General features: G+C 37.5%; 1 protein-coding gene across 4 annotated transcripts in view; it reads left to right on the top strand.

Moving 5' to 3' along the window:
* Positions 1 to 18,231, top strand: part of ptpa (protein phosphatase 2 phosphatase activator) — a 117,519-nt gene extending 99,288 nt beyond the window's left edge. For all 4 annotated transcript variants that reach the window (XM_051892916.1, XM_051892918.1, XM_051892915.1 and 1 more), the window contains exon 11: positions 18,140 to 18,231. In XM_051892916.1, the coding sequence (XP_051748876.1) occupies positions 18,140 to 18,216 (77 nt within the window). In that variant the 3' untranslated portion in view covers positions 18,217 to 18,231. The remainder of the gene's footprint in view (positions 1 to 18,139) is intronic.
* The last annotated feature ends 1,451 nt before the right edge of the window (positions 18,232 to 19,682 follow it).

Genomic DNA, 19,682 nt, shown 5'->3' with positions numbered 1-19,682 from the left:
TCTGAGTGGAATAGCTAATGAGGGCCCTGCGGAGCCTAGCTTTGCTGTGCGCGGTCGTAATGAACAGTGGCAGCCTGGCACGCCGCGCCCATGAGCTTTATTATTCACACGCATACATCAGAATACGGCAGAGAAATTATGCAAATACTGTGGAGAGAAAGCTAGAGAGAGAGAGATGATGATGGAGAGAGGAAGAGAGACTGAAGGGTGGGGGGATTATTGGGGGAGAGAGAAGGAGGGAGTCTTTACAGCAGGTTGGAATTTGTTTTTTAATACTGAAATAAAAAGAGGCTCTGCTTCAGAGAGGAAACACTCTCTAATTTCTGAGAAGGCTGATTTAAAATGTATAGCTGCCATGTGTGTGTATCTGGATGCGAGTATTTGCACATCTCCTTTACAGGAACGAGCGAGGCTATTGCACTGTATGTAAATCCATCAAATATGTTTGAGAGGCAGATATCCTCTGTGCGTCTTGGTGAGCGTATGTGCATGTATTTTCATAGAAGTGTAGGGGACACAGAACTGAAGGGAAATTATACTCATTTTTAAGAAGACTGGCAAGTCTTTCATGTGCTTCTTTCAGGACCCATCACGCTAAAGACGTGCGTGAGCTTGCTTTGAGGTAGGCTTAACACAAGTGGCCACTGCAATTCGTCCCACACTGTTGTTGCTACACAAATGAATCCTCAAATCATGTGGTTTGTTGATAAGAAATGTGCTATTACTTTTCTCAGCAATCAAACTTAATGATTTTTGGGTCCCACTTTATATTAGGTGTCCTTAACAACTACCCAACATTTAAATTAATCATTTCAGACAATGCACTTATTGTGCACATACATGTTTTTACATTGTACTGCATGTAATTACAGCTGTAATACATTTCTGTAATTACATCTATAATTACACTGTTGAGCCTTCCCTTACACCTTAACCCACCCTTAAACCATACCACCAAACCTGTCCCTAAACCCTAATGCTTATTAGGATTTACAGTGAAGTAAATAACTCATTTCATTTGCAAGAACTCAAAATAAAGAAGTTAATAACCTAAACCTTTTATGTTAATTGCTATCAAAATGTATGAGTTAGCTAACTCAGTACTTCAAGTTATGAGCAATTAACATGCATGAGTACTACAAACTCAAAACTTGATAGTTCTGCTTACTTAAAATTGGGAACATCATAACTCAAAAAAATTGATGTAACTGATTACCTCAAATTTTTTGAGTTAGCCCAACTTATTCAGGTTTACAGTGTAACCTTACCTGTATCCCACCGCAATAGCAGCAGAAGTGTTTTGCAATACAATATGGGCACAATAAGTACATATGTACATTGTACTTATTGTTGATGCAAGTACATAGTAGTTAAAATTCCAGCAGAAATTCCATATTCTTATTTTTTTAAAGGAATGAACCGAGTCATATGAAGGACCAGTAATCATTCTTTTGCTTGAGCTAGTAAGGAAACTCCTAAAACCAGTAGCACCCAACTAGCAACACCCTAGAAACCACCAGCAATCACATAACAATGCACTAAAAACACTCAGAACTCCCTAGCAACCAAATCACAATTCGTTAAAAACACTCAGAACTGTTTAGCGACCACATAGCAAATCGCTATGATCACTCTAGCAAGCACATAGCAATGTTTTCTGTTTTCTTTTTTTTTCCAACACAACTCGTGACTATTAAATATCACTGCAAAATGCTGGTAGTGGTTATTTTGGGCCTAAAAAGGTATCATCTTTTGCACTGCATTATCAATGAGCTGTTGGGAACAGTGGAAAATGTTTTGCAGTGTAGAGGTCTTAAACACTTGCTTACGTTCCTGAGGCTGCTCTCCTCCTTCAGACTGGCCTTATATGGACTGACTGGGTCTGCTTCAGCTTCACCTCTCATCTACACCCTTTCTCTTTCTTTCTCCTGTTGCTCTGTATTTCCGTCTCGTGTTCTGACTCTCAAATCTCAAATTCATGCTTCTCCAAACAATTCTCTGTAGTGCTGAATGAGGTCATGTTTTACAGTTCTTAAAGCACTTTCAACAGTTGTACCTTTTAAAATTAGTGTATGTATTGACTTGGTGTTATTCTGACTGATGTTAACATCAGAGTAAAATATCTTTTGAGAACCTCTCAAATGTAGAGCAGGTTTAATACATGCCAATTCTTTTTAAACCCTTAAAGAGTATTGCAATAGAAAAGCAAACCGCTGTGCAGATATGTGTTTTAAATGAGCTGTTACCATGTCTTAAGGCAGAATTGAAACCGGTAGCTTGTGCCACTAGCAGTGGTATTTCAATAGCATACTAGCATGCATGGTTTGTGTGGGAAAGCCCATTATGACAAAGGTCAGACTGGGAAAGCCCCAGTTGCTCGGGGGAAAAAACATGTCTGGGAATTTAGTAATCCTTAAATGGTTTTAGGGCCTACTCAGGATTTTTTAGGTGAATTTTTGACTTGAATGTGTCTTAGGCAGATTGATTATTTGCTAGGTTTAGATTATTATTAACAAGAAATCCTTATTATTTTGGACTAAAAAAAAAATGAGTGCGCACCATTATAATTTTAAAGTTTTTAAATATTTGCTCACCACTTGTTTGCCTGAGTGGCTTCATTTGCTTTGCTGCCAGAGCTCCACCTATTTAGATTAATGACTAAATGGCACTGGTATAAAATTATTTGTCTTTTAGGAGGTTTTTGTGTGTGTGTGTGTGTGTGTGTGTGTATGATCCTTTTAATTTTTAACTTTTTTTTTTTTTTTTTAAGAAAATGATTTATTTGGCAATGATGCTTTAAATAACCAAAAACTTACAGAATATACTTTTATCTTTTGTTATTTATTTTTTTACTTTCTATTCATCAAAGAATCCAGAAAAAAATGGTTTTAACAAACATATTAAGCAGCACAACTGTTTCCAACATTGATAATAATAAGAAATGTTTCTTAAGCACCGAATCAGTATATTAGACTGATTTCTGAAGGATCATGTGACACTGAAGACTGGAGTAATGATGCTGAAAATTCACAGGAATAAATTACATTTTAAAATGCAGTCAAATAGAAAACGGATGTTTTAAATTGTAATAATATTTCACAATATTTCAGTTTTTACTGTATTTTTGGTCAAAGAAATGCAGTCTTGGTGAGCATAAGAGACTTCTTTGGAAATCATTTAAAAAATCTTACATCCCAAACTTCTGAACTGTGTATATTTTCATTTATAAAACAATATTGGTAAGGGTTATTTGGTCTCTTAAGTTTGGTGTAAAGACATTTCCCTATATATTCCCTCTATACTTGATTCTACACCTTACACTTAAACTCAAGGTCCCCAACAGACACAGTGGAAAAAGTCAGGATGGTGGAGGAGTAGGAAAATAGTCGGAAGGTTTGGAGTTCTTAAAAACATGGTTGTGTGGAGTTTATACCATCTTACAAACATGGTTGTGATTGATGGTTATGAATATGCTCCTCGCTCCTTTGTTAGGCATACCATTTAAATGCAACATTAGAAACAAAAGCAGTAGAAGCAGATTCTGTAATTTTTACATTTTTATTAAACATGCCGGTCAGTGTTGAAAATCATGATTCTCCTTGTGTACAAAAATATTTTATTTTTAAAACTCCCTGCAAAAATAAAATAATCTAGATTATTTTAAAAATATGGCTTAAAATAGTAACAATGAGGTCCTTTGTGTAAATATACGGTCCTTTGTTTTCATGGCTCATTTAAATAGCTTTCCTGCTTATTTGTATTGTGAATTGCATGTCTTGGATGGGATTGAACTCATTTTGAACTGACGCAGACCACGGACTGTCCAGAAGCAAACACTGTATTCTCGTACTGTCAGGGTGAAGGACAGCGAACCGCTCGGTCTGTTTGAAATCTGCATGTAGCGATAGCTTATGAATAAATAATCCCCATACGGCATCTCATGCAAATCCATGCAAATGAGGGCTCGGGGCCATACAATTTCTCAGTGTGTTTGTGTGCAGGGTGCATGTGTGTTTATATGTGGAGACGAGAGGGAAGAATTGGGTGCGTTTGTGAATGTGTGTGCAGGAGGGCTTCTCAAATATAAGCTTTACTGTGTGTATCCACACCGAATTGATGACTTTGCAGTTAAGACTATTGACATGCTTTTCCATTTACCAAGACTAGCGGCATTGTATCACGATTCTGGTGCAGTATGTGTCTGAGATGTTAAGGACAAGGTCAACGAGGGGTTTAGAATATAGAGACTTTGTTAAATATAGTAGATATATTTATTTATTTATTTATTGAATTTCTGTTGTTGTTCCTCCTTCACAATTCTAAAGGGATAGTTCACCCAAAAGTTAAAATGATGTCACTTAAAACATGTATGACTTGCTTTCTTCTTTCTCAGTGTATTTTGTCCATACAGTAAAAGTTTGTCCAATGATTTTTTGGACCTCACTGACTTCCAAAAACAGCTGAAACATTCTTCAAACACTCTTTTTTGTGCAGGTTTAGGACAACATGACAAGGAATGACAACAGAATTTTTGTCCTTGAGTGAACAGGCCCTGTAATTCTTTCATCTCACAGTGATGTTTTTGAATCACAGAAAAATAAACTTGATTCTGGAAAAGACCAAAAAAAAAAAAAAAAAAAATTAGAATTGCTTCACCCTTTCTTGTCTACTCACAATGCCTTTCTCATGCTGTTGAGAAAGACCCATCATTTTCTCTAGAACTCGAACAGAACTCACACTCATTGGATGCATTTGCTCATGCTTTTTTGCACTTGTTTTACTCGCTTATTCTTAATTTATTGCTGCTAGACTCACTCTATTCAATTTATTATTGCACTTTATAGTTTGGTTTCAGTCCTTGCTTCTGATTTGTTAATTCAGATAGCCAGCTAAAATCCAAAAATATAGCAAAAGCCTTGAAAAAAATATAGCAAAAGCCAATATTCCATTTATACACAAAATGATGCAAAACAACATTCAGTATATGCATGATAGAAGCAATGAGGTAGGAGAGGTCATACATTCTGTGTATGTTTTCTATATTGTGTGTAATGTTCCACTACCATTTAATAGTTTGGAGTTGGTTAGATTTTTTAAATAAGAAGTCTCTTATGATCACCAAGGTAAATAAAATAAAAATAATTATTCCTGTAATGGCAAAGCTTAATTTTCAGCAGACATTACTCCAGTCTTCAGTGTCACATGATCCATCAGAAATCATTCTAATATAAAAAGTTGTTCTGCTTAATATTTTTGTGGAAACGGTGATACATTTTTTTCAGGATTCTTTGATGAATAGAAAGTTCAAATGAACAGCTTATAAATAAAAATCTATTGGAACATTATAAATGTCTTTAGTGTCACTTTTGATCAATATAATATGTAGTTGCTGAATAAAACTATTTAAGGCTTAGTTTACACAAAAATGAAAAATCTATCATTAATTACTCCCCTGCAAGACTTTCGTTCATCTTTGGAACACAAATGAAGATCTTTTTGAGGAAATCTGAGAGCTTTCTGTCCCTCCGTTGACGCCTACGCAACTGAAATTTTGATGCTTCAAAAAGTTCATAAAGAGATTGTAAAACAAATCCATATGAATTGAGTGGTTTAGTTCAAATTTTCTGAAGAGACTTCATCGCTTTATATGATTAACAGATTAAATTTAGGCTTTTATTCACATATAAACATTCATCACCTCACACATCAGTTGTGGTAAACAGAAGCTCAAGCATGTTTGCTTGACACGTGCGAGAACCAATAAGGTTCATTCTTGTGAGTTGCGCAGCACGTTTGAGCTTCAGCAAGAGGTTTGTTCTCACGTGTCACGTGGGTTCGGTTGAGCTTCTGTTTATGTTCGCTGATCAATGTTTATATGTAAATAAAGTGATCATATCTCTTCAGAAAGTTTGGACTAAATCACTCAATTCATATGGATTTGTTTTACGATCTCTTTATGAACTTTTTTGAAGCGTCAAAGTTTCAGCTGCGTAGCTGTTTATAGAGGGACGGAAAGCTCTCAGATTTCATCAAAAAGATCTTAATTTGTGTTCCGAAGATGAACAAAACTCTTACGGGTTTGGAACGACATGTGAGTGAGCAATTAATGACAGGATTTTCATTTTTGGGTGAACTAACACTTTAATTTCTAACAAAAATTAAAGTGTTATATTAGTGTATATAAGAACTTGATATGTCCTATTTACTGTGTCCTTTGGAGCAAGTCAAATTTTTGTAGGCGTAACTTGTCCAATAGATGTGAATTTTGAACACTTATTAGTATTAGCTCAGTATCTCCCCTGCTTGTTTTATTTTCTGCAGTGGTGAGTAGAACTCTTAGTGGATGATGGGCCTGTGTTTGTGTGTATTGATGTGTGTGTGGCCTTTGGCTGGATCAGGCCTGTGTCTGCTGCTGTCTTGCTGTTGAACATAGACAGTAGGCAGAGTAATTAGCCTTCTGGCCAGTGTGTGCGTGTAAGGGAGAAAGACAGATATAGCGGCGGAAAGAAGCAGTAAAGTGTCTTCAGTTCTCCCTCTCTTTCTCTCTCTCTCTGCCTCGTCCTTCCTTTCCCTGAAGCTGCATGTTTTACATGGACTGAAGCCCATTTTACATGGTGTCTGCCTCTCATACAGACATGCGAAGGCTTCCACACATAAGTCAGTCATGCATGTGTGTGTGTGTGTGTGTGTGTGTGTGTGTGTGTGTAAGGAAAAAAAAGTGTGAGTGTTTGTGGCACCAGCAGCCTTATTATCCCTCTGTCCCCTATCTTTTCATCCACTTGTTCAACTGACTCTCTCTCTTGATCTCTATAGTGTTCAGGCATCAGTATAGCATAGAAATAATAAGGCAAACAAATAATAATTTGAACAACAAAAACATTCATGTCACACCGCAAAGCCATGCAACATATTTCTTCAAATGCTTTGTTGTATGTATAACATTAACACTAAGGTCTGGGGTATTAGTATTCACTCTTTTTTTTGTCAGATTAAATAATATAATATAATTATTTATATATTTTTATTTTAATTGTATATAATTCTATCAAAAAATAATTGAAAATGAAAAATAAAAAAAAATGAATTGGCTTATATATGTTGAACAAATTGTTTACTTAATAAAATTCTATTATACATGTATAATTATTATTTTTTTCACAGATTTGTGACATTGACATTGTAGAAAAGGTGAGATTTTCATGTTCGCAAAAAAGCTAAAGTTTTACTTTTTTCACAAATTTTTTATGCATTTTCAGTAGTCCCAAATTAGTAGTCTCACATATTTAGACCCCATTGTATCTGTTTAAACCATCTGTAAAATGTCAGATTCCATACTCAAAAGATTTAGTAGGTAGAAAATCTCATGCAGGTCCAAATGAAGAAGGTTGAGTTTTTTTTTTTTTTTTTTTCTAGGAGCTTTACGGTTCCTAACGTTCAAGTCTTTGTTTGGAGTTGTAGCTGTAAGGAACCTTGTCACACTCGCATCTTTCATAGACCATCCAAGAATCAATGATTATATGTCTGCAGAATCGATCCAGAAATCCTGGATGGAGGAACCACTGTCAGACCCTCCTATGTCAGACTCTCTCTCTCTCTCCCCACACCCCTCACCTCATAAATTAGATAGAAAGCATTGGTTTTTCAAGCCTCGAGTGCCCACCCCCCAACACTCTCACGCACAGTATACACGCTCGCACACACGTACGTCTAATCGTCATTACCGGCTTGACTCACTGTAGCGTGTGGCCTCGATTGGAGACAGTGGCTACAAGTGCCAGACAGCCTCTCTGAATGTGTTTGTGTGTTTGTGTGTGTTCGCATGCATATGTGTATGTGCTCTCGTGCCCCCACCTGCTGCCAATTCACTCAGCCAAAGAGTACGAGAGGGAGACGGAGACAGAGAAAAAGAGGGTCTGTTCCCCTGGCTGGGTCATGGGGGTCCAGTGGAAGGACAGCCGTCCTCTCTCATTCATATTCATTCATTCTCCCTCTCCCTCGTACCCTTCAGCTGCCACCTCTGCGGTAACATTACCCCCAACAACAACCGCCCACCCACCCCCACCCCAAGCATCTCTTTGTGCCCGGCAAGAGGCTCTCCTTTCCAGCCACGCTTGCCTTTTGTTCCCTCCTGGTCCTCCCCTCCCCTGGTTCTCCTCAGCAAGCAGCAGACGGTTGTGTTTGGGACCCAGCTGAACAAACACACACCGGGGTCTGAGCAGGATGAGAGGGGGAGGAGGACACACCTGACACCTCCATAGCATCCTTTAAGCATTCTGTCTCCACGTTTTCTCTTGTAGGAGGAGTTTCTTGTTCAAAGATTTGTATTTGTTGAGGACATGTCTACCTTGTTGTGTTTTGGTGGAAATGTCTGTCTTGTTTTGCATGTTATGTTTTAAGTATATCCTGGATGTTCTCTATAAACCAATTACCAATTTATCTAGTGCAGTGTCCAATCCTTAACACTTTGCTAGTGGGTTATCTGTGGTTCTTGGCTCATCTTTGATTGTGTTCATTTGAACGCAGATGTTGTGAAGTACATAAGCTGCCTGAAGATTTTTAGCTGTTACCCATGGGTTCTTGATCACTAATGTAAGAATTCTACACGTGCACTGGCTATGATCTTTCATAAGACAACTGAGAAGAAGAAATTTTTACCACTTGTTAGCTATCTACCTGATGACAGATGATGAACCAACTAGCACATGTAATGATTAATCTATTATCAATTATATTGAGTTTGTTTGCTTTGGGTTTTTAATAGCAGTGGTGATTAGAGTTGGTTGAGCATGTGTGTGAGTAGTTTTTTTTTTTTGTACCACCCCAATGACATCTTTTGTGTCTTTTTTCTGAGTGTATAATGTTCAAAAGTTTGGGGCTAGTAAGATTTTTTTTAAAGAAATCAATCAACATTATTAAAAAAAATGTCCACAATATTAAAGGGTTAGTTCACCGAAAAATGAAAATAACGTAATTTATTACTCACCCTCATGCCGTTTCACACCCGTAAGACCTTTGTTAATCTTCGGAACACAAATTAAGATATTTTTGTTGAAATCCGATGGCTCAGTGAGGCAATGACATTTCCTCTCTCAAGATCCATTTATGTACTAAAAACATATTTAAATCAGTTCATGTGAGTACAGTGGTTCAGTATTATAAAGCGACGAGAATACTTTTAGTGCGCCAAAAAAACAAAATAATGACTTATAGTGATGGCCGATTTCATAACACTGCTTCATTAAGCTTCGGAGCGGTATGAATCTTTTGTGTCGAATCATGATTCGGATCGTGTGTCAAACCGCCAAACTGCTGAAATCACGTGACTTTGGCGCTCCGAACCGCTGATTTGACACGCTGATTCATAACGCTCCTAATATGCTGACAAATCAGCATATTAGAATGATTTCTGAAGGACACTGAAGACTGGAAAATGGCTGCTAAAAATTAAGATTTGCCATCAAAGAAACAAAATAAATTACATTTTAGAATATATATTTCACAATATTGCTGATTTTACTGTATTTTTGATCAAATAACTTGCCTTGGTGAGCAGAAGAGATATCTTTCAAAAACATTCTTACCAAAATCATACCCACTTGACACTTGAATGGTAGTGTCTGTGTGTGTGTGTGTGTGTGTGTGTGTGTGTGTGTGTGTGTATGTATGTATGTATATATATATATATATCATATTTTTACTGTTGCTGTTGGGTAAACAAGTAAACACACACACACACACACACACACACACACACACACACACACACACACAAAACGTGTAGGCAAGAGTCAACTATATAATAAAGGTATATTTTTTATAATTGAATTTTAAAAAAACAAACCCTTAGAAGTTTCACAACTTGCCCTTATCTCTTATTTATATACATCATACTGCTCTCATATCATGATGCTGTATTTGTATCTGACAGTGTGCTTTATTTTTAAGAGTAGTAATGGTGGTGTACAAGGGTGTTTTGTGTAATTTCTCCCACTGGTAAAACCAGCAAGCAAACTGATTTAGGAGACCTTACCTGTTCCCCATAAACACTAGACCTGCAGATGTTTGAGACAAAAGAGCTCACACCACAACATGAAATACAACCTTGAGCCGAGTGTCCTCAAAGCAGCACAGATGAACAGGATGACGAGGGGAGATGAAGCACATGGAAGATTAAACCCAAAGACGAGAGTAAAAGAGAAAAGCAAAGCAAAGATATTGATGAGACTATAAAAAACAGACACCTGCAATTATGGTAATTTTATACTGTGCAGGACATACAACTGCTTAAATAGAAATATGGGTCAGATATGGCCTATATATCCGACCCATATATCTATCTATTAATTTATTTTTAATTAGTGACATACACTACGGTGTCATTTTAAGAAGAGATAATAAAATGCGATGGAGGTATATGCATATTTATTAGTACCGATGAGCAAATAAGAGAAAAACTAACAGAGTCACCTTTGTGTGTTCATTAAATACTATGAGCAAAAAAGAAAGAAAGAGTTTGAGAGAGGTGTTCACCTTAGACAAACAGAAACACACAGTCACTGGTTTGGCACTGAGTGAATATGTAACCAAAAACAGGTCTTGACTTCTCTGAGTTGGAAACTTTTCTTCTTCTTTACAGACACAGACACATGGTCATGTATCTTACACACTTTTGAAAGAGATTAAAGGGAATAGTTTGCCCAAAAATGAACATTCTGCCATCGTTTACTCAACCTCATGTAATTCCTTATGTCCACAAAAGATGTTTAATACCTGAGTATTAAACATCTATTAAGAACTGTTTGTACCTGTTAATGGGGTCCAAAACAACATTTTTGGAAAAATCTTGTTTGGTCAAAAAAAGGGTTAGTTCACCCAAAAATGAAAATTCTGTCATTAATTACTCACCCTCATGTCATTCCACACCCGTAAGACCTTTGTTCATCTTCGGAACGAAAAATATTCTTGTCGCTTATTATCGGATTTTATCAAAAATATCTTCATTTGTGTTCTGAAGATGAATGAAGGTCTTACAGGTGTGGAACGACATGAGGGTGAGTAATTATTGACAGAATTTACATTTTTGGGTGAAATAACCCTTTAATACAGACTTGAAATGACATTAGGGTAAGTAAATTATGACAGAATTCTAATTTCTGGGTGAACTATCCCTCTAACTCATATAAATTGATGAGCTCAAGAAAACCATCAACAAATAGCACCTGACGTGGGGTGTTTCGTAACATCATTAAGCTTTCGAGTGACACAATATGACCGTCAGTGCTTGAAAGCCCAATGCTGTCGAGTGAATGAGCAGCCAGTGGCTCGACCCCACCTCCCTGTGATCTCTGTCATATGGCCTTTGATTTACAATGTCATGCTCAATATCCAAATGAGCAGCTGTAGTCCAAAGAAGTTTGTTCAAGTTGACTGATGGACCTTTGATTAAGATCAAAATAACTTTCTTTGAGAATTATTCTCTGTGATGATGTAAGAGCAGTTTACAAAAATAACACAAACCGTTGATTTGTCTTGGAAAACTAAGTAAATTGAACTAAGTAAAAGCTTTTCAAAGAAGTTGAAATATCCTTGAAAAATACTGTATTTTTATGTGAGGCGGTATCATAACTAGTATCTATTAAACCTCACTATATGAGGTTTTAAAACCACCTCATTTTAGCTGTAAGATCAATGCAAGATCATATCGTGAGTACTATATTGTTTGTGGACCTTGTCAGTTAGAGAAGAGATCTACCTTGAGTACTTACCACCACCCCAACACAGAATGAAGTACCAAGAAAGAAGTACATGAAGTATAACGATGCACTGTGAACAAAAAAACCACACAGGGTCTTACAATGTGGCTCAAATAGAACTACTTCAGGGAGCTGGCGCTATTGAGCAAGAGACCCTGAAGAGTAGACATGAAGCAATGTTTATGCACATTAATGGCTACAAAGATGGAGAAGAATTTGCTGCCTTCTCATTGTCATTGACCTTTGCCCAGTGACTCATGCGGCGTGTTGCACAGGCCCCGTTTTAGAATGAATGTCATGCCTGTTGAAATCCATTGCAAGCGGTGTTGGTTGCCTCTCCCTGTCAACGCCAAGAAATGTCACCACGCTCCATGTTTGTGAGTGTAACTCAGCAGGTGGTTGGTTTGGTGTGTCTCAGTAACAGAATAGAGGTCACGTTTTTTCTTCTCGCCCTTGAAAAAGCTTCTTTCCTATGTATGTTGGTCTCAAACAGCTGACAGAAACAAAAAATGGAGGTGAAAGGACAGTTACTGTGTCTTCTCTCACTGTGTTTCTTTGTATATTGATGCTTTGGTAATATTGCATGTATAAAATACTTTGAACTTTTACTTTGAAATTGGAAATTGACTGAAAGAGAAGACCGTATGAAATGTCAAATCAATGAAATGGATGGGAGAAAGTATAACGGGAGAGAGGACGTTCAGGAGAGAAAAGAGAGTGAGGGAGAGGAGTCCCAAAGGACACGGAGAGCGAGAGAGTGCAATGTAACGAGAGAAGACACCAAGAAATGGATGGACGGAGTGATATAAATATAGAGAGAGTGAGAGATAAGAGTGAAAAAGAAATAGAATTCTAGAGAAAGGAGAGTGATAACCCTGGCTCCTCTTCCATGACTGAGGAGGGAGCGGCCTCTGTGGGCTCCTGCTGTAACCATAGAAACGGTTGGAAGAGGAAGAGGAAGTGGCAGAAAATAGAATGTGGCTTTGCTGAGCCCTGCAGTCCTGCAGCAGCGCTCTCCTCCCCGTACCAGAGAGAGAGAGAGAACGGATGAAACGAGGGACGGCGTGCAGGGTAAATAATTGGAGGAAAAGTATGGGCGAGGGAAAAGTGAGAATTAGTTTAAGTCCAGAGAAGAGGAGAGGAGAGGAAAGAAGAGAAGAGACTAGAATAGAAGTTACAATTAAAGAGGAGAGTAAATGAGAGATGGTGAACAGAAATAAGACTAGAACAGACCAAAAAGATTTCGAGTACGGGAGGTGAAAGATGTAGAGGCTTGATAAGAGAGATGTGTTTTAGTATATCTCAAACATGTATACGATAGGAGAATAAAAAAGAAGCGTGAAACAGACAGAGAGAGAGAGAGAAGGAGTGAGGAGTAATTGCAATGACCCTGGAGAAAACAGAGGAGAGGAAGAGGAGTGAATGTAGAGGAGACAGAGAGAGGGAGGGAGGGTGGAACGTTCCAGAGAAAGAAGGAGAAGAGCGAGTACACAGTGCAACCAAGAGGGAAGAGAGGGAAGGAGAGTTTTTGCTTTCTGAAATATAGCATGGTATATAGGTTCACCTTTGACCTATGTGCTAATGACATTATTTGGGCATAGTTACTATGCTAAAGAAATTGATTTAAAAAAAAAAAAAAAAAAGGTAATGAAACTGCACTAAATTCAGACACTCGTAGGTAAACTGCTGTTCCCATAGACCCAAAGTGGACCATTAGGGTCACATTAAGGCAAAACACTTCCTCTCAAGTTAGGCCAGTTTATGTTTTGAAATGTATGTTAGATTTGCTTATTATAGCCATATACCAACATTTAATTTGTTTTGTAAATGATCATGTCTGTACTTGATTGGCACCAGTCATGCATATTTCATTGGAAATTTGTGTAAAGTTGTTTGACTAATGATTGATTTTTTTTTTTTTTTTTTTTTTCTATTTTACACTACCTTCTATACACAAACGTTTGTGGTCAGTACAATTTTTTAAGAATTTTATTTTATTTTTTAAGATTTTATCTTTTTATTTTTCAGTTAGATTTTATTAAATTGTTAAAAAGTGACAGTAAAGACTTTAACAAAAAAATTCTATTTAAAATAAATTTCAAAGAATCCTGAAAAAAAAATGTCATAGTTTCCACAAAAATATTAAGCAGCACAACTGTTTCCAGCATTGATAATAATAAAAAAAAGTTTCATAAAAATATTCACCAAAATATAACCTTTAATTGAAGTTAATTTACACAAAATATAAATAAAAATATAAATGTTTTCCTCCAAAATATTAATTTATTTTTAATACACACCTACACATTCTAATGAGATAAATATAACTGGAGTATATTCCTATTTATATGGTATGTTTTTAAGTTCACCTTAGTAATCAGGAACACTTAAGTGATAAGTTATAACTTCCTGTTTTATTGGGCTCTAAATATGAAGTGACACACGGGCCAAAATCCTATAGTCAGTTATCCATCACTATGAGAAAGACCTGAGAATACAGGAATTATGTGTGATAAAAGGTTGTTGTGCTGCACAAATCATGAAATGGCTATAAGATTTCATTGTTGGAATACTCATTTCCACTATCTGGGCAATAATTAAGGATTAAATCAACTGGAGATAGTAACAATCTACCTGGAAGTGAATGTGTGTCTAAATTAGCCCCACATACACTGGTTTGAGTTGCTAAACAAACTGTAAGAATAAAAGTTAGAGAATCCCAGATGGTAGTTGGGTCTTGGGGTCAGAAAGTCTCCAAAACTATGATCAGATCTTACCTATGTAACCACAACTTGTTTGGGAAGGTTGCAATAAAAAAGCCTTTGGTGACATCAGACAGCAGTCTCATGTATCTACAATTTGAATGCCGTTACTGGAACTTTATGGTCAGATGAGACCAAAATAAAGCTTTTTGGAAAAACACCAGAGGTGGGTTTGGCATAGACAGAAACATAGCCGAAAAGTACCTCATCCCCACTGTGAAGTAATGTGGTGGATCTCTAAAGTTGTAGGGCTAATTTTCTTTCAAAGACCCTGGGCAACTTGTTAGGATACAAGGTATCATAAAATCCAAGTACCAGCAGATATTAAATCAACACATAACTGACTATGTCAGGAAGCTTAAACTGGGCCGTGGTTGGATCCTCCAGCATGACAATGATCCAAAACACAAAATCAACAACAGAACAGTTCACGACCACAGAATGAAGGTTTTGCCATGGATATAACAGTCCCCTGACCCAAACCCCATAAAAAAAAAACAAAAAAAATACTGTGGAATGAGCTGAAGAAAAGAGTCCACAATATATATATATATACACACACTATATTGCCAAAAGTATTGGGACACCCCTCCAAATCATTGAATTCAGGAGTTTCAATCACTTCCATGGCCACAGGTGTATTAAATCAAGCACCTAGGCGTGCAGACTGCTTCTACAAACATTTGTGAAAGAATGTGTCGCTCTCAGGAGCTCAGTGAATTCAAGCGTGGTACCGTGATCCATTCGTGAAATTTCCTCACTACTGAATATTCCACGGTCAACTGTTAGTGGTATCATAACAAAGTGGAAGCAATTAGGAACAACAGCAACTCAGCCACAAAGTGTTAGGCCACGTAAAATCACAGAGTGGGTCAGCGCATGCTGAGGCGCACAGTGCGCAGAAGTCGCCAACTTTCTGCAGAGTCAATAGCTACAGACCTCTAAATTTCGTGTGGCCTTCAAATTAGCTCAAGAACAGTGCGTAGAGAGCTTCATGGAATGGGTTTCCATGGCCGAGCAGCTGTATCCAAGCCTTACATCACCAAGTGCAATGCAAAGCGTTGGATGCAGTGGTGTAAAGCACGCCGCCACTGGACTCTAGAGCAGTGGAGACGTGTTCTCTGGAGTGACGAATCACACTTCTCTATCTGGCAATCCGGTGGACGAGTCTGGGTTTGGCGGTTGCCAGGAGAACGGTACCTGCCTGACTGCATTGTGCCAAGTGTAAAGTTTGGTGGAGGGGGGATTATGGTGTGGGGTTGTTTTTCAGGAGTTGGGCTTGGCCCCTTGGACAATTTCATGCTCCCAACTTTGTGGGAACAGTTTGGGGATGGCCCCTTCCTGTTCCAACATGACTGCGCACCAGTGCACAAAGTCCTGACCTCAACGATAGAACACCTTTGGGATGAATTAGAGCGGAGACTGTGAGCCAGGCCTTCTCACCAACATCACTGCCTGACCTCACAAATGTGCTTCTAGAAGAATGGTCAAAAATTCCCATAAACACACTCCTAAACCTTGTGGAAAGCCTTCCCAGAAGAGTTGAAGCTGTTATAGCTGCAAAGGATGGGCCAACTCCATATTAAACCCTACGGATTAAGAATGGTATGTCATTAAAGTTCATGTGCACGTAAAGGAAGGCGTCCCAAAACTTTTGGTAATATAGTGTATATATAATATGTTTGGCAACAGTTCTTCTAACACTATTGATGGAGTGTGTAGATTTCAAAAACAACCATGTGGGAAAACAATGGAGTAGAGCTAGAGTAGACTTTACAGAGTGCTTGACTATTGTGCTATTGCATTGTCAATACAAGATCTTGACCAAAAATTGATGCAGCTCTTGATGGAAATAACATCACAACATTTATTTCCATGAAGAGGAGGTTGTGTCTGACTACATAACCTGGCCACAAAAAAAAAAAAAAAAAAAAGTTCTTTTAGTCTTACTACTGGTTTTGAGAACATATTTTAACAATACAGCTTGTCAGGACCTCCCTCTTCAATGGAAATGCACAGAGTGGGTTTACATTGGTCACCAGCTCTGGTTCCAGCCCCGTGTTTATGAGTGTGTGCATGAAATCCAATGCTAATCTTTGTTCATCATGTCCCATTGAGCTGCATGTATGTGTGTCTGCTGGCTGGTTTGGCAGACTGATGTCTGGTCAGCTGTCTGGACACTTGGCCTGCACACAGACTTCAACACTGAGACACGTGGCTGTCAATGACTGCTTTATCTCACTGAGACAGCGTTGGGTGGTGACTACACGGGGGGTCTTATTGTGTGTGCGTGTACGTGTGCGAGCGATTGGAAAGGGGGGATTAAACAGCTGTGGTCAAAAAAATGGATAGAGGGAGGTACCAGATTTAGCTTGGCAGATGGATTGACTGATGACCATTTCTTTCTTTAAACCCTTTTCTCTTTATTTCCCTTTTCTTTCTGATCTCTGTCTGTTTTGTGGAATACACATTTTTTTCCCGTTTCAGTTTACAGATCAGTTGGGTAATGCAGACTTTGTTTTACACAGGTATTTTCAGTAGAGTGCAAAAGTCTGAGACCACATTGAAAGAATTTAGTTTAAAATTGGAAATGAAGTTGGATTGCAAACTTCAGAAACAAATTTTAAATGAATAAATGTTTGAGATAGTTATCCCATCAAATCAACAAATGTACATGTAGTGTACCGTATGACTGTTACCATATGACAGTCCAACGTTCTTGCTTCCATTAAAGCACACAATATTCTTTGGATCATATCAAATCATGCTCAAGTGCTGCTGTCATTTAAACAAAATAGGGGCAGAAATTATGTAATTTGTGTATGTTTTTCAATTAAACTTTCCATTGAAATACTTATTCTAGATATATAATAAAACTGTATCAAATGAGAAAGTTTATAATAGAACAATTTGAATAGTGGTCTCAGACTTTTGGCCTCCATTTTATTTGTCATATACACCACCGTTCAAAGGTTTGGATTTTTTAAATGTTTTTGAACAAAGTCTCTTATGCTTACCCAGGCTGCATTTATTTGAGAGAGAATATAGTAAAAACTGTAATATTGTGAAATATTTAAAATGTAATTTATTCCTGTGATGACAAAGCTGAATTTTTTGCATCATTTCTCCATTCTTCAGTGTCACACGATCCTTCAGAAATCATTCTAATATGCTGATTTGCTGCTCAAGAAACATTTATTATTATTATCAATGTTCAAAACCGTCGTGCTGCTTATTTTTGTGGATACATTATTTGATGACAGAGAACAGCACTTACTGAAAATATAAATCTTTTGCTGAATAACAGCATTAATTTCTTTTAAAAAAAACTTACTGGCCCTATACTTTTGAACAATAGGGTATTATAATTATACAGTAATGCAGTGTATTACTATTTTTGATCATCACAATAAAGGCAAATATTTTACCTTAATGACATTACAAACAAGAGTTTGGAAGGAGCATGTTAATCTAATCCTGCTAATCATCCCCGTAACACTCACATCTGCATTCTTCTTCCTGCATCTACCTAGACCACTTGTGAAGCAAAATGTTTGTTACTGTTGGTTGTCTGAATTTTACAAAACACCAACTGCTTGTTTGCAACATCATGTTCAAACACAGGTGTTTACAGATGTCCAACAATACCACGAGCAAGGAATGAACAGGATGTCTTGTGGAAAGACCAACAAGGCTGGTAACCGGCATTTGTTGTCGGTGATATTCGGTTAGTTTTGTGCTTTATCTCAAAGGAAATACATATAATAAGACTGGCTTGATATTGTCAGATATAGTCTCAACCTCAAATAAATTTAGATAATAATAAGTGTTTTTTTCTATCACAGGACCAGTTCCACTCTGTGACCTTCCTGGAGTAAAACCAAAATCCTCCTTCATCTACTCTTTTAGCTGTGGCTTCTTGAACTGGGACGCAGGAGTGAGTTGCTGGGAAACCAGGCATACACAGCCAAATTGCTCAGTTTTGCCAGATGTCTTGTGGAGTGAATCATGTAGCACTGGTGTCTGAACCAGCCTCACCACCTCCCCCAGCACACGCGGAGGCACGAACACATACACAGAGCTACAGCTTGAACTTCATACGGTTCTAAGGCCCTTTCATTGTCAGTCTTAGACTTGAGCTCCAACTCTTGCCAGAGGCTGTAGTGACACAATGGAGGCTCTGTTTTTAAACCGAAAAGCATAGGGCACAGAATAAGTTCTCTTTCTCTCTTTACATACAGATTTTTCTGTCATGAACACAAACCCACATAATCAATTAAATCTCCTCAGTTCCCCATAGGCCTTCAAAGTGGATCCCCTCAGTCAAGGAGACTGTGTTTTTATGCCTGTGACCTTGTCTGGGGTCAAAGAGCAACTGGTCCAACAGACAAGTGTGTGTGTGTGTGTGTGTGTATGTGTGTGTGTGCACGCGCGCTGCATTTATTTGATCAAAAATACTGAATAAACAGCAATATTGTGAAATATTATTAAATTGTAAAATATCATTTTATTCTGATACGCTGATTTGATGTCAAGGAACATTTCTTATCATTATCCAGTGGTGAACAGTAACAAAGTATTTTTTACTTTGTTACTGTATTAAGTACATCTTTTCAAGTATCTGTATATTATCAGAGTATTTTTATTTTGTGAAACTTTTACTTTTTCTTCATTCCAAAGCATTATATTGTACTTTTTACTCCACTACATTTTATAAAAAAATGTCCTTCCTTGTTATTTTGAACTGAAGAAATCGTCACCCTCTCCGAAAAGCGATAGTGGTGTCCGATTCATGAATAAGTGAATTCTTTCCAATGACCCTGTTAAATAATTTTGCAAATCGCACTGAACGATTCAATCATGAATTGGACTGATCCGATTAGGTCTGTTTTCGCGTCAACAACTTACTAATGATAGAATTGATCAATCAAATGATAGAATTACTCAAAATGAGCCAAGAATGAAAGATCCTCGGATCTTAAAGTGCGCACGCAACTGAAGGCGTGATAAGTATGTTACTAATGCCGAATTTTAGGATTGAAATGAAAATCATATTTAGGTCATAACTGTCAGGTGTTTGTGAACTAAAAGGGCGAGCTGTTTAAGCCCATTGTATGACATGCTTGAATGTAGACATTTCCATATTTGTGTATTACCGTCTCAATGG

This window comes from Ctenopharyngodon idella, chromosome 5 (assembly GCF_019924925.1).
Source record: "Ctenopharyngodon idella isolate HZGC_01 chromosome 5, HZGC01, whole genome shotgun sequence".
NCBI classification, from domain to species: domain Eukaryota; kingdom Metazoa; phylum Chordata; class Actinopteri; order Cypriniformes; family Xenocyprididae; genus Ctenopharyngodon; species Ctenopharyngodon idella.
The sequence above is the reverse complement of the archived record's forward strand: the minus strand, read 5'-3'. Positions and strand labels throughout refer to the sequence as shown.